At 37.4% G+C, this 15,405-nt stretch overlaps 1 protein-coding gene across 2 annotated transcripts in view; it reads right to left on the bottom strand.

Annotated features, from left to right (window-relative positions):
• Positions 1 to 2,940: 2,940 nt before the first annotated feature.
• The window catches only part of LOC121294319 (attractin-like), a 136,652-nt gene continuing 124,187 nt past the window's right edge, over positions 2,941 to 15,405 (bottom strand). For both annotated transcript variants that reach the window (XM_041217917.1, XM_041217927.1), the window contains 2 exons: positions 5,703 to 5,817; positions 2,941 to 4,232 (listed from right to left, as the gene is read on the bottom strand). In XM_041217917.1, the coding sequence (XP_041073851.1) occupies positions 4,108 to 4,232; positions 5,703 to 5,817 (240 nt within the window). In that variant the 3' untranslated portion in view covers positions 2,941 to 4,107. The remainder of the gene's footprint in view (positions 4,233 to 5,702; positions 5,818 to 15,405) is intronic.

Here is a 15,405-nt window from a genome sequence, read left to right as displayed (position 1 = left end):
CTCTTCAGGGAATAACAGATTCTTTTTTTATCCACTTTTGGCCAAGCAATCAATACTGTGAGTTGTCCTATTTTAGGTTGCCAGATAAGAGGATTCCAGGTGTCTGTCATTACAGGTCAATGCAACTTTCTCAAGTCCACCCCATTGCTGGACTTACAACTAGCTGCCTAATTATTTTAATTACCCTGCTGAAAATCAAAGAAACATTTAAAAGCAGCAGTTGGGAGAAAGTCCTATAGACCCTCTAATGAATAACCACAATACAGAGAATGAGTTTAATATAAATAAGCCTCACAAAACCTAAAAAGGGTCTCATTAACAGTGAATAGCTCAACACATGGACAACACTTCACCGAGCCTCAGAGAAGCACACCTGCTTTAAAATAGGACATTGGAAAATTAGATCCCTTAAAGTCACAGGGGATATATTAAAACAGGGATATACAGAGTTATATTAATTTTGATACTTGAGATCTATGATTGTTGGAGGCCGCACCAGTCCTGACTTAATTCGGTCTACCACACACACACATATGATATATATATATATATATATATATATATATATATATATATATATAATATATATATATATATATTATATATATATATATACACATATAGGGCATATATATATAATTATATATGTATTGTCCCGTTCTTTACTTACACACCACAGGGCAAGAAATAAAACTTAATTTGGGGTTACAGCGATGGAAATGATTAAGTTTGTATAATGAGGCTTACTTCATTCTAGCACAGATTTACTCTTCTAGATTTTTTTTTTTTTTTTTAACTGATCATTTGCAGCAAATGATCAGTTAAAAAAAGTCAAACATCAAAACAAACTACCTATATATCAGTAGCCTTACTCTGGTTTAACACCACCAGCATATCAACAAACATTTTGAACGTAACTAATACAAGTTTTCCTAACAGTGACGGATGTCTTTACAGCGATTCATTCCCATGGTTGTCTTTTCATTGTCACACAGTATTACCCTTTAGCCCCACGATGCCCTGACTCCTATGCATTCTACAATGAGAATCAACAGCAATATCTCGGGTTACACAAGGACAAACAACAACCATGAAAAACACAAGCGATAGCTTACAATTTATAAAACTGCTGGATCAAACAAAACCAGGGTTAACACTTCTGCACAATGCATCCTTCATTTAGATGGGGAGGTGTCCTGTAAATACCATTTGATCACAATCTTTAATTTTTTTTAGAAATTTTAAAGCAGTGTGTGTGTGTGTGAATTCTATGGAGTTGGTGAAGTTGCCCTGCCAAAACACAAAAACACATGTATTATTAAATAGATACAGATATGAAACTTAATGTGGTACAACTATGCACACAGTGACTGAAGGAGATAGTATACTGTGTTGCTCTCAATATTCACAGCCTGGGGTTTCAGTTTACCACTAAAGATACTCTGTTTTTTGTTTGTTTTGGTTTTTAAGATAAAATGTGGAATGTATCCAATAACAATGCTTAAGGAATGTTTTCAAGGGCTGTGTTTATTAGGCACAAGCAGAATGTGTTTCAGGAGAAAGGAATTCTAGGACCAGGAGCATACCAGACCCAGTGTTCCAAAGCAATAACGTAAAACCACTGTGAGGAAAGTTACAGGCACTGATATACGCAAGTTCAATTTGAGGCCATAAAGGATTGTCTGGAACTGTTACTTGGTTTTGGTACAACAGAAAAATTTGGTTTGTTTGTAGAAGAAAAAAAAAAGTTCCTATTTAGTGTTACAATAACAATAAGTTAAGACTTTTAAATGATGAGAGAAAAGAACCAAATCATGAAGCACATTAAAAACAGGTAATAGGAAGTGATAAGAAAGGTCCTTCCTCTGATTGCTGACTGTCCCTGTGAGCTCTGCAGCAACAGAAACACATTGCTGGAGTACATGTTGGTTTCTGCTGATCTCTAAGGAGGAGAAGGTACCTAACATGGTGGGAAAACACACATCTCTGATGCATGTCCAATAAGTCCCCATGTTGGTAGTTTGGTAAGAGTTTGCACTGGCAGATTCAATGAATAAACAGTTAATGGGGGAACAGCTGAACTGAACTTAAAATAATATTTTTTTTAATGTTAGATAAAAAAAAAAAGGCAAAATAACCCAATCCCCTGTGTGTTTATTTCTGAACTATAACTGGTTGTTTAATACCACCTACTGCTGCAGGTAGCATGCCTGCTTGGCTTCTAGAAATACAACAAGCATGTTTCAAAGAGGAGGAAAGTGTTTGTTCCTTCAGATAAAATTACATATAGTGGGAGTAAACAAACAGGACAGCCAACGAGGAATGTAGATAAAGTAGGCTAAGGGCTAAAATACTGATGAATATAGCAGAAAATATTGACCAATGAATTACGGTTCATTGTATATCTAAACATGATGAGGAGTAGGGATAGTGCAGCTTTTACAACTTTTGACTCCAGTACTAATTGTAAGGGTAAATACTTATTAAATTCTACTCAATCACTTGGGATCTGTAAATTTTAAATTAGAACTCTTGTGTTGCAAAGTTTGAATCACCATCATTAGATTATTACCAGCTTAAGGAGTAGCTACAATTAAAAAACAAAACAAAACAAAAAAAAACACACATTTCTATTACTGTTTATGGTGTTTGCAATCATTGTGAGAGGTTCTGCTGCTCCAATATTGAGTTATCACTGCCTTCCTCCACCCATTCTCTGCCATTATCAGTAGGTGGGGCAGAGCTGAATGAGGAAGGCTGTGCAGCAAACAGAGCAACAAACCCCAGAAGAACAATGATGAAGGATTACAAACGCCATACAACAGAAATGTAAAAAAAAAAAAAAAAAAAAAAAAAAAAAAAAAAAAAAAAAATATATATATATATATATATTATATATATATATATATATATCTATAAATTTTTACTGTACATTTGAAGCTAGTCACTCAAAGAAAAGGAAAAGTCTAACCCCCCCCTTTTATAAAGCAGCGCCCACGAGAAGCAACTGCCTTGTAATTCAGCACCACTACCATGGGTAACAAGTCTCTTATCTTTGGAAATGACCTTGTTAAAATAACTTAATTACAAATGCTTATCATTTACATAACGTTTCTGTACAGCTAGTGGCAAACTATTTTACAAAATATCTACAGACAAGTTCCCTATATTTGCAACAACAGGTTAAAACCTAGTTGAATGCATTTAATAAACTAAACATATATTAATACTATTACCTCGCGTGCACTAACCAAGCACTTAAAAGACATCGTCTCTAGATCTAGCCTTTCTAACGGTCAACCATCAAATCCCTGCAAATACAGGAGCACTCTATTTAAATAGGTCACGTAAGGTATTGGCACACTGGCAGCTGCAGGTTAATTATTAATCCAAACTAGCTCACACAAGAGTTCAGAACACGTGTGCTTGATTCCTGTTGGAACAAACTGATACTGTATGAAGACATGACTGCCCAGAAGACCCTGTTGCTTCAACATCTAAATCAATACCTGACTGTTCAACTAATGTTGACAAACAGAACTGCTATGAGCTCCAAAAGGAGGGGGTGCTGTGTTTGTGACATGTTGTATTTTTTTGTCGCACCAGAACAAACTAGAGTCTTAAATACAATACACTAACAATATTTATAAGGAAAAAAAAGAAGAAAGAAAAATAAATCCTGTTGGTCAAGCAATAAACAACAACTGAAGGAGGCCGAGATGAGAGGCAAGCACCTTACACGACTCCAGAAGGGGTTTGAGTTTTGAATACCTTTCCTTGTTCAGTTCAAGTCTGTATCAGCTAGGTTCATATCACAGTTTTCCAATAGTGTTCAAATTGAAGCCATCAGTGCAACAAGCAGGTTGTCTGAACTACTGTGGTAGGCTTAGAGTGTTCCTGTGTAAAAGTTATCCCTGCTTCATTTTGTTTTGCCAGTTAAATGCACTGATAGCTTCAATATTTAGTATTCTGAACCTCAATGACAGGAGCCCTGAGAACTCTACACAGGCCTCCCATAACCCAGCCTCCGTACAGTTTCCCCATCCCCTCCCCCTGCCCATCCTCCTTGATCAACGTTCATATTGAGGGTCACGGTCAAAGCAAAGGTCAGATGCACGTCCCTGGCTGTGCTTGAGGCTGGTGTTTCCGATTCCTCACGGCTCCAGATTTCTCCTTGTACGCGAGAAGCATCTGCTGGGACACGTCCACTAGTGTGCTGGCTACGGCAAGTCCTGTTTAAAAGCAAGTGAACAAAACTGAATGTAGAACTAGAACATGACACCGCAGTGAAGGCAATGAAAGAGGCTGCTTGGAACCCAAGGAACTATAAGATATCTTTCCTTAAATAGGATCCCGCTGGAAAAGGACTGGCTTTTGCTTATTTTTAAAACTACAAACACTTGGCTGGGGTTTAATTTCTTTCTTTTCCCAGTGCTACTGGAACAGGCATCATATCACTACAGAATCAGTATTATACATAATCTGACACTTACATGTTTGTAATATATTGTGTACAGTAGCTCTTTAGACAATGCATTTAAGTAGCTTATAAAGATGAAAATTTCAAGTCTTATACGACAAGTCTATTTATATTCATATAGGCCTGACAGCGTTGACAATATTACTCAAAAACCTAGTAAGTTTAAGTTCCATAATTCAATTTAGACAAATACAACAATGATAGATTGAGCTTCAACAGATTAAATATTAAAGCTTAGTCTTCAACACTGTCTGAAACTATTGTTTCACCAGGAATTTCAAAAGCTATGTGTTGGATTACAGATCCCCTAGTCCAGGGTTTCCCAATCCTGGTCCTGGGCGACCCCTGTGTCTGCTAGTTTTCATTCCAACTGAGATCTCAATTACTTAATCAATAATGTGCTGAATTAGACCTTTTTAATTGTTCTTAGCGCCTAAAAAGTACCAATTTCAAGTTACTTATAAAATTGTATAGTTAACTTAAATCGCCAACTGTTTAAAAGCTGAAAACAGTTAAAAAGGTCTAATTAAGTTAATGAATAATTCAATTTAGGGTTCAATTAAGTAATTGAGAACTCAGTTGGAATGAAAACCAGCAGACACAGGGGTCCCCCAGGACCAGGATTGAGAAACCATGAAGTCTATTCTACTCTGTGTTTGATACTTGAATAGTTCAGGTTCATCAAAATATCTGTAATAAACCTTTGCATTAAATAAAAAAATAGTAGAGACAGTTGTAAAGGGTGTAGATACCTAATATACAACTATGATGATATTGACAGCTGCAGTGTGGTTTGGATTATACTTAATAGGGGTGTACTCTACTGTTTCTGAAAGATGTCAGGGCACAACCAAGTAGTAAATGATAGGGACAGACCTGGGTCAATTTGTAATTGCAATTACAATGCCATTGTAATTGTAGCTGAACCTTGGCACACCTGTGTGATTGTAATTATACGATATCATTTTTATAGAAAAAGTTATATAGTATGTTTCTGTATTTCTTGGTTGTTTAGAATAGAGTAAACATGTTAAGGTGTGCAGTTTATGCAACTTTTTAGTGTAATTGTAATTATAATTATAATTGTACTTACTGCAGCATAATTGTAACTGTAACAAAATAGCACTGCATTTGTAACTGCAATTTAAGCAAACAATTCTGATGTAATTGTAAATTACAATTGACCCCAGGTCAGGATGGGGAGCTGACTGAGCTGACTGACCTGACTGCCCTGGTGGGGGAATCCCTCCTGACCCCCGTGGTAACCTGACGAATATGGAGAGCACTGCTGCTTTGTTCCCGAAGCATGGCTCCAGGGCTATGGGTTTGGGGACTGTCTGTGGATCAAAGGAGAGACAAGGCCATTAGAAACACAGGTCAACTAAAACAACTTTGAAAAAAAGGTTATTTTATTTCAATTAGAGATGCAAGTCAGTTATAATGTATTCATTATTATTATTTATTATTATTATTATTATTGGCTCTTTTAGCTGTTTTTCATGTCCTACAATTTTTTTTATGGTACCTACAATGTTAAACTGCTTGGCAGTGGAAACAGCACTGGAGTCACTGTTTAACTACCCGCACCAGTAATGGCAGATTCTAATGTCTGGAGAGGTTTGGTGCAGTACTCTAACCTCTATAGTGAAAATAGTGCACAGCAAGCAGTTTGTCTGGTTCAGTGTCTGTGGCAAATATGTTTTGTTATTACATTTCGATGATGGATGATAGTTTATATATTTAAAAGAAAGAAAATGCTACCCTGGTGGGGAGCAGAAGGAAAAAAATTGCTTTTGCCACACACACACACACACACACACACACACACACCTCCACCCCCACCCCCCCCCCCCCACACCAAAACACGCACACAGACACCCACACTCCCATACACACAGAGAAACACCCACACAATTACACACATGGCTGTTTCATTAATAAACACTTCTCGGGGGGGATGCTGGGATGCAGAATGTGAAGATTTATGACCTAAAAACAGAGTTCAGGAGAGCCTTACTGCAGGCAGAAAACAAACACAAGAACATTAAACCAAGGCTACACCAAACAAATAAAAAGCGGACAGTGGGACACACATCACACAGACACTTGCTTTACCCCATTATCCATTTTGAAACCAAAAAAAAACAAAAAAACAATTGGTGTCTTGGATATAAATCTCTCAAAGCAATCTTTAAAATCAACTGTATACTACAAGAACCTGAACTAAAACACCTAATTCACACACATTCATGATTACCCGCATTCAAGCACAGACATGCAGAAATATGTTTCTATGTATCCACACGTAATTACCTTGTAGACTACTGAATGCTTAAAGTTAAAAGCATTCTGCCCATCTTAGGGAATGTTTGAACAATTGTTTTCAATCAGTGCGGAAACACACAGTTTATCATGCATGCACACACACGTAATATCCATTGAAATCCAAAGTCCTTTATGTTTATGGGAAAAACAAGAACTACGTACTAAAATGAGTAATTTCAACCCAGCTCAAGATAGCCTTCACAGTTCTGTCCAATGGCAGGCATAGGGGCAACTGTACGGTCTTTGTACACTCCCAGACACCTATACTCTCCACAAGCTGTCCTAAAGAAGTGTCCCTTTGAGAGCTTCATCACAAATGGATACATACCTTTCTCAGCAAATATAAAAATGTGCGTTTAACATATAGTCCCCTCTCAATAACCTATAATAATAATAATAATAATAAATAATAATAAATGTATTCTTATATAGCGCCTTTCATAGTGGACCACCATCACAAAGAGCTTTACAGAGGTAGGCTGTGAACTGTGCATTATATGCAGTCACTTACAATAGGACATTGATTTAACATATCATCTGCAGGATGGAGCACAAGGAGGTTAAGTGACTTGCTCAGGGTCACACAGTGAGTGGGAGGTGGGATTTGAACAGGTGACCTTCTAGTTACAAACCCTGGACTTTAACCACTGGAACACACTGCCTCCTCATCTATGATAAAGAATGTCCTTTCCAAATTTCAGCACAGTGTGACATACAAAACAGAGTTAACAGACCACCACGTTCTGACATTGTAAGTTAAAATGTCACGCAGACAGACAAGCAAGCCAGCATATGTGGTTTAATCACCATTGGACATATGGTTTAGCAGATATGTGTGAAAACTCCAAAGCAAGTGGATGTGTGGCCGAACAGATGGGCTCCTGAACTATATTCAGAGCGGAGAGTGGCGAGGGTACGGAATGGGTAACCAAGTACTGCATACTGAATCATAGGGATCCATTAAGTCCCAACTTGACAAAGTTTTGAGATCAATCGGCTGAACTAGGTGAGCACTGATGGGACGTTTTGTAATTTTGATCATGTTCTAATATTGCAAAGCCTATGTCCTCCTGCAGACCTGTATGTATGTGTGTGTGTGTGTGTGTGTGTGTGTGTGTGTGTGTGTTCAGGACTCTTATTCCATAAGCCTACAGAGGATTCAAGCAGAGACAGCGCTGAATGTAAATGAACCCGCCCACAGGCAGCCGTGACCTACAAGCAGGATGATCAGGCTGGGAGAAGCAAGCCACTTTCCCATTTATCACATCCTTTTATTTCTCTGTTACTGCTGGATCAGGGTCACTCAACTGAAGACTCACCAATCACACAGTCCTCTAAACAGGTGATTTTTTTTCTTCAGAGATTTAAAAGTAGGGCTTTGGATTTTTGGTGTTTTACCCGGACTTTTCTACTCTTTTAAAAATTAAACTGATAACTCTCAAGCCATTCGTGTATCTCAATCACAACTGAGAAAAGCATTTCAGAAAATGTATTTAATTTAATTTTATTCTGTGAAACAACGAAGTCTTATTTTTTCATTTAAAAGCAGAAGCAACTCACCTTTATTAATGTAAATACAGTTATGCATAATGATTGTAATAAAGTGTGTTTATTTTTCATTATAGCTTTAATAAAGATATGTCGCTTATCAAGATGTTGCGATCATGTCTGTACGTTCTGCTTTAAATGTAAAATGAAGGCTTGGCCAATTTAAAAGCCCATGTAGTTGTTTCACAGAAGAAAAAAAATGTAAATTACATCAATTTTACTATTAACACATTTCTCAGCTGTGATTGACATACACAAATGGCTTAACAGGTAATCAACTTAATTCTTAAAAGGAGAGTATAAACTTTAGGGGGGAAAACACAGAAAATCAGAATCCTTATTTATAAGCTGTTGAACAGAAAGCACTGTATTGAGAAGACTTCTTTTATTTGAATTTTTTTTCACTTTGAAGGTCAAACAAGATTGCACTGCAGCTCATTTTTGGAGACTGATTCTCTCAAATTCATAATGGCAACAGATGAAAATTCCAAATTTGAGCCAATACCAGTAATACTAAAATGCTGACTTATATACACTGTATGCATGTGTACAAATATAAAATAGGCCGATGCCTTCAGATTCCATATCCCAAGATTAATACTCCCAATAAGTAGGGTTGCAAAAACATTGTGAAAACAAAAACAAAAATAAGTGTTTCAAGATATTTCATAATTAAACATATGTATTACAGCAGAAAAAATAGTGTTGTCACTTTCAAAATTGTTAATTTTCGCTAAAGTTATTACACAACAAATGTTCCTAAATACAGTAATCCGTCGCATATCCAGCTGTGGTGGGATCAGAGTAAGGGCGGATATGTAAAATGTCAGATGAATGAATCCTGTTTTAAAACAATTAGAGAGCTTTAACAATTACTTAATTCACACAATTATCATTTTGAGATTAATCTTTTATTAGGGAGCTCCTCTAAATCCCTTGTTTAGAAAGATACGGTATTAATGCTTGTGGACAGGGTAGCCGTCTGCCACGTGGGTGCGTGCATTCACTGCTGAGTGACACGCAGGAGATCGAGACGGAGGTTGAAGTTGATAGCACATAGGCTAATAGGATTTATTTACATATCAACATTCTGAACAGCTCACCTGGCACTACCAGCAATGGCAGCACATGGAGCACATACAACAAAGTGTATGAAAACTTTGGTAGGATCTACAATCTCTGAACTAATCTTCTCTGTTCAATAATAAACATTGCTGAAGCAGTTGATAACACCGTGTAACAAATTTTTTCCTTTTTTTTTGTTCCTGGGTAGTAAGTGTTATTTCCTAATTGCTTATGCCTCAAAAGTATAGAATATGGCTATTATTCCCCACAAACCTTGCTTTTGTGACCAGGACAGTGATATTTCAAAATAGCACTATTTCCAATGGGAAAACGGGCAAATGTGTGTCTTTTCGTTCACATAAAGTCTAAAAAAAACAACATATGAATCCAAATTAACATGTATTTATACTAAAGTAATACAAAAATGACTACAAAAGATTTAGAAGCGAGTAGTTTTTCGAGATTTACGATTATACTGTTATTAGGCAAATGGCCTCAATATATCACAAGACTACAAATACACTCAACAAAGTTAACAAGGACTGTAACAATTGGACAAGTACCTGTAGTTATCTAGATATATGCACAAAGACATACAACATCCATGAGAATGTCCCCTTCTGGGACACTAACAGATGTATACATTGGAGATCCTATCTCTAAGCACTGTCAAGGCAAAAGTTCAAGGTAGCACGACCGCAGGCAATACACTGTAATCATCAATACCCTTCCAGCTCTGTTTTTCTCTCTTTTCAATCATCTCTTCCATCTCAGTGTGATTCATCTCCCTCTGCAACTCACTTTACTCAGTCTTTTTTGTTTATCTCTCTCTCTAAACCTATGTCTGTATAATCCCCGTATGTTTCTCAATCTTGGCTAGTGTTGTACTTGTCTCCTTGTAATTTATAACAGCAGTTCTGTAGGTTTGCGTTTAATGATATAACTATTTCTCCTTGATCTTAAGGCACTTCCAGAAACTACTGGTGACCCTAGAGATTGCCCACTGTATCATACAGTAGAGCCTCATCTCATATAGGATAACAATCCTAATGCAGCATGAGTGCTAGCTGCACATCAACACCACTTTTAGATTCTCCTGAAGCCCATTTAGTTCTTGCAAAGAAAAAAAAATCCTAAATTAAATACATTAACACATGTCTTAGTTGTGATTGAGAAAAACGAATGACTTAACAGGTGTCAACTGCATTTTTAAAAGGACAGTATAAGTCTGGGTAAAACACTGAAAATCAGAAGCCCTGTTTATAGGCCTATATGCAGTAATTTCTAAAAAGCCATTTTTTTAAAACATAAGTAATAGCAGTTTCTCATAATGTTTTTATTTTTTTTAAATTACTGTTTAAACTTTATATTTTTAAAAGTTTCAACTGAATCTAGCACCCCTAGTTAGCACCCCTCCCCCCACCCCTTTCAATCTATTTTCACAGATCAAATATTCAAAATGGTGTCTGGTAGAATCCAACAAAGATGGTTACAAATATACATGAAACTGCTGCAATATATGCAGTAATACAGCAACTAAGTCTCATGGAAGGATCTGAGTATTTATAAATTGAAATATTCAAGACTTTGAGGCCTTTTTTTTCCCCCCAGAACTGGCCCGCAGCATGATTCAGGTCATGACTGTAGAACGGGAATTATTGTAAAGTTAAAATTTAGGCTGAACAGACAGCTAACAGCAACATCAGCAGTGCACAGTAAGTTAATGTGGCACCAGTCATATTCTATGCTATGACTCATTATATGGTTATCTTTTTTTTTCTTTTTAAAGTCCAATTGTCTCTGCAGTTTGGGCAGTAATGCTTCTGTTTTAGAGGGATAAGAGTGCTGGATTGTACTGCAACCAAAGCACCCTGAATGCGCAAAAAACGTCAGAATGACATTACTGAACCCATTATTGTCGTCAATATATCTGACTGTATGGGCTAAAATTATATATCAGCAAACATTTACTGGTAAACAATAAAACAACTTTAGAACACAGGTCTAGCTACAGACATGCTATTTTACATTAAAAAAATAAGAACAGGAGGAAAATAACCCATAACCTTTATAATCTCTGATTACAATCTATTACCCACACTCTATGCTGCCTTATAAGAATTGGGTAGGGAAAAAATATATATCTAAAATTGGATCTCAGTTGTTTACCAGTTTCTAGCAGGGAGAAGGACAAGACGGAGGCATTCGAAAGAGCAGTAATCTGAGATTGCTCTTGCTGGAGTAATTAATCTGCATGAATTGCTGGTTCAAAAAGGCGGCTCGAAAATAAACTTCGAGGCTACACTGTTGCTGAGTAAATACGGTCATCTCTGTTAGTCAGTACAAAATTGAGCATAGTGCATACAAAGAAAAGGTCTGTCCACTTTAAACAGGTCTTGCAGCTCACACTGGGTATTCACCTCCAGCGCAGTACTGGATAAGGAATGGAACTAAAATAAAACTGCAGTGTACAAAATTGAAGGCATATGAAGGAAAAGTTTTTTTTTTTTTTTTTTTTTTTTTTAAATATACACAAAAGGTTTCATAGGTTAAAAAGTTAAAACATCTTATTTTCAGGGCAAAAGCCCTTCTTCAGCTGTTTAAAAAGAAAAGAGTCAACACCTTTGACCATTGTTCCATCATCTAATTCCTGTTCCCGTGTTCCCCTTTCTTAACATTCGCACTGCAACACATCTTGTAAGTCCTGACAACAGGCATTAACATTTTTGAAAATCCAGTACTGGACCGAATATAGCCTTGCAGCTGAAAAAATATATCTCAAGAACAGACAAAGACAGGCCTCCTAGTTTAAAGAGTGAGAGTCTCCTTTTCTTTATTCTGGGTTGGGAACCTTCCATAGACAACCTACCCAACGGAGAGATTGGCAGCATTTTACAGTTTAGCATGTGCTACTATTAATTCTAATTATTATACAGATTATTGGTAGCCTAAACAGTTCTAGTCTTCACATAATATAAATCTTTACATGCATATTTACATTTTCCCATCCAACTAACAGTGTGACTTTCATGAACCCAGGCTCCCCAGTTATTAATATCATCATCTTTTTAGGTGTAAAACTGACTCCACTGACACTGGAATTGTGGAAAAAAAAAACCAGGGGGCTTTGCCCTGGACCCCACTGGGGGCCTTACAGCCCAACTCCTTGCGCAAAGGAAAACGAGCACACACACACTAAAGCTGCTACAATTAAATTGAAAAACGATTTTTCAATTAATTCCAGTCTTCATTATATACATCAATATAAATACTGGATAATGGATTAAATAACTACATTTTTGTAATGCGCATAGTTAATAATATTATTTAAGTTTATCAACTAATCTGCACTGAACACCCTGCCTTGCTGTTTACAGTGTTTCTGCCAGACAAGCAGTGGGCGTGCTCTTGTTTTCCTGCTCGTGTTAACTAGCATCTGATTTGCTGGTCCCATCCTACCAGTGAATCAGTTTTGAAAAAGCTTTGCAAAAAAGAGCGCAGCCTTGAATCCAGAGCAGGCCGACAGGCTTGTATTCCTGGCAAACAGCCTGTAAATAAATTGTGCACACTGAAGAGAACTGACTATATATAGTTTGCGCTTCTTTGGAGTTTCAAAATGAACTGTTAAATAATGAATATTTAACAATATTCAATAACGTTAAAAAAAATAAATATATTTAAAAAAAATGATCAGTGATGTTAAACACAATTTTGGAGTAACAATCAGCTTGACCTATAGCAGGTATGCATGTTGTGGCAAGTAAATCAATTTATTTGACTTATTATTATTATTATTATTATTAGGATGTTTTAGGCAGGGATTTATGCATTGTGTGTTTCAGATAGTAAAGGTTAGGTGGTACAGTACAAGATGCAATGCATGATGCTGCAGCTGTCACTGAATAAAAAAAAAATGACGTTTTTCATAAACTTGTGTCTAGTTTATATAGATTCCATTCCAAAGTACTGTAATCTGTTTGGAAGAAATATTTTAGTAACACCCCTATAGTATTTTAAACTTGCTTAAGGCATATTGCGAATGTGTGTGTTTTTTTTTTCTCCTGATGCTACCAAGGCGTAATTACCCCTCACATTCACAACCTTTTACTTAACTGCAGTGTTATTAAAATACTCAGGTTGGGAATGGAGCGAAAATGTATGTGGGCGGTACAATCATCGATATTTATTCGAATGATATGATTTTGTGTGTGTTCAAGTAATTAATCAATTGCTATCTGGATGCTTAACTTACAGCCCTAATACGCACACGCACACACACACCATAATACTGCAACAAAAATAGAGTGTGTCGCTTTAGATTACGCTTTTTATTCCACCTGGATGGTACTAGTATTACTGCTGCTAAAAACAACAAAAAAAGATTGTTAAACATGATTATGCAGTTCATAAAATATCAAAGGCCTTGAATATCCCTTGGAGCACGGTCAAGACGAGTATTACGAAGTGAAAGGTGTATGGCACCACCAAGACCCTGCCCAGATCAGGCCGTCCCTCTAAACTGGATGACGGATCAAGAAGGAGACTGATCAGAAAGACTAACAAGAAGCCAATGGCAACTTTGCAAAAGCTACAGGCTTTTACGGCCAAGACTGGTCAAAGTGTGCATGTGACAACAACATCCCAAGCACTCTACAAATCTGGCAAGAAGGAAGCCATTACTCAAGAAAGCCCACCATTAATCCCATTTGAAGTATGCAAAAAAACACTCAGGAGATTCTGTAGCCTTGTGGCAAAATGATGCTCTTTGCAAAGACTCTGTTTGAAATGACAGTAATCAGCCCTGAAAGTGCGGTGTTAATTGCATTACCATAGAATTAGATAATGGCTTGTAACAGGGAGAGATCTGTGCTGACTCTGCTGGCGTGTTCACGGGCTGCAGGAAGAGGGCGGCAGTCGCCCAACAGCCGCCTGTGAGTCATGGCAATGACACGGGGAGGTGGGAAAGGGTGTGTGTTCACTTTCCCCCTCTCTGAATGGCTGGGAGGCGGGTCTTGGGTGATTGTTGGTCCTATAAAATAACGCACTGTTGTTTCCTCAGGTCTGCCCACTTAAACGCACCAAGAGTGCGGAAGCTTTGATTCAGGACCGGGAATCAGCCGGGAGAAAAGAAATTCACAGCGAGAAAGAGAGAGAGAGCGGGGAACCCTTGGGCAGACCCTGGCGTATTGTAAAAGAGCAGGCTAGATAGCCGACAGAGTAGGACGGTGATCCGGGTCGTGCGGGTAGCGGCGACCGGGATAACGCTGCCGAGTGCAGCACCTTTTATTTGTAGTTTTATTACTGTTTTATTTTCCCTTGTTCTTTTCGCCTTCTGTTTTCATTATTATTTCTTTGAGCACCTGCGAGTGCATTTGCTGTTCGTGTACCAGCTGTGGTATTTCCGTGGTGCTGTCTATCATCGTTGATAGGCAGCCCACGGTCAACAGTGCCCTCTGCCGGAGAGAAATAAGAACCAGTCTAAAATAAAACTGGGCACCTGTGTGGTGTTTCCAAATACACCTGTCTGTCTCCTGGTCAGTGAATTACCCACACCCCTTCCACATGGCTATATAAATGCGTTGTGCAGGACTCAAGCTCTCGTGTAGAACTTGTGCGCCAGTGGTTTAATGGTATCTGTTCCTGTTTTTTTCCCCCCTATGGATTTTAAGTGGGGTGGTTATTACTCATTGAGTGTGCATGGATTTAGGTGCAATCCATTTTCAAAGCTTAAAAATGGCTAACACTTTACATTACATAGTATTTTTACTAAAATATGATAATTCAATTGCTTGTGTGATTACACAGTAATCAAATTGCTAACACATAACCATATTTGTTAATACAGTGCAATTACAAGACACCAGAAACAGCCAACATTTTTCATTTTGTAATTCTGCATGCTGGTGCACTGGATCATGGATCATGTTTTAGTGCATTTCTCTTGTACGGACCTAAAATAACTTATGTGCAATTACTGTGTTATAGTG

The sequence above is a fragment of the Polyodon spathula genome, chromosome 2, assembly GCF_017654505.1.
Source record: "Polyodon spathula isolate WHYD16114869_AA chromosome 2, ASM1765450v1, whole genome shotgun sequence".
Taxonomy (NCBI): Eukaryota; Metazoa; Chordata; class Actinopteri; order Acipenseriformes; family Polyodontidae; genus Polyodon; species Polyodon spathula.
Note: the sequence above shows the minus strand (reverse complement) of the source record. Positions and strands in the feature narration are given on the sequence as shown.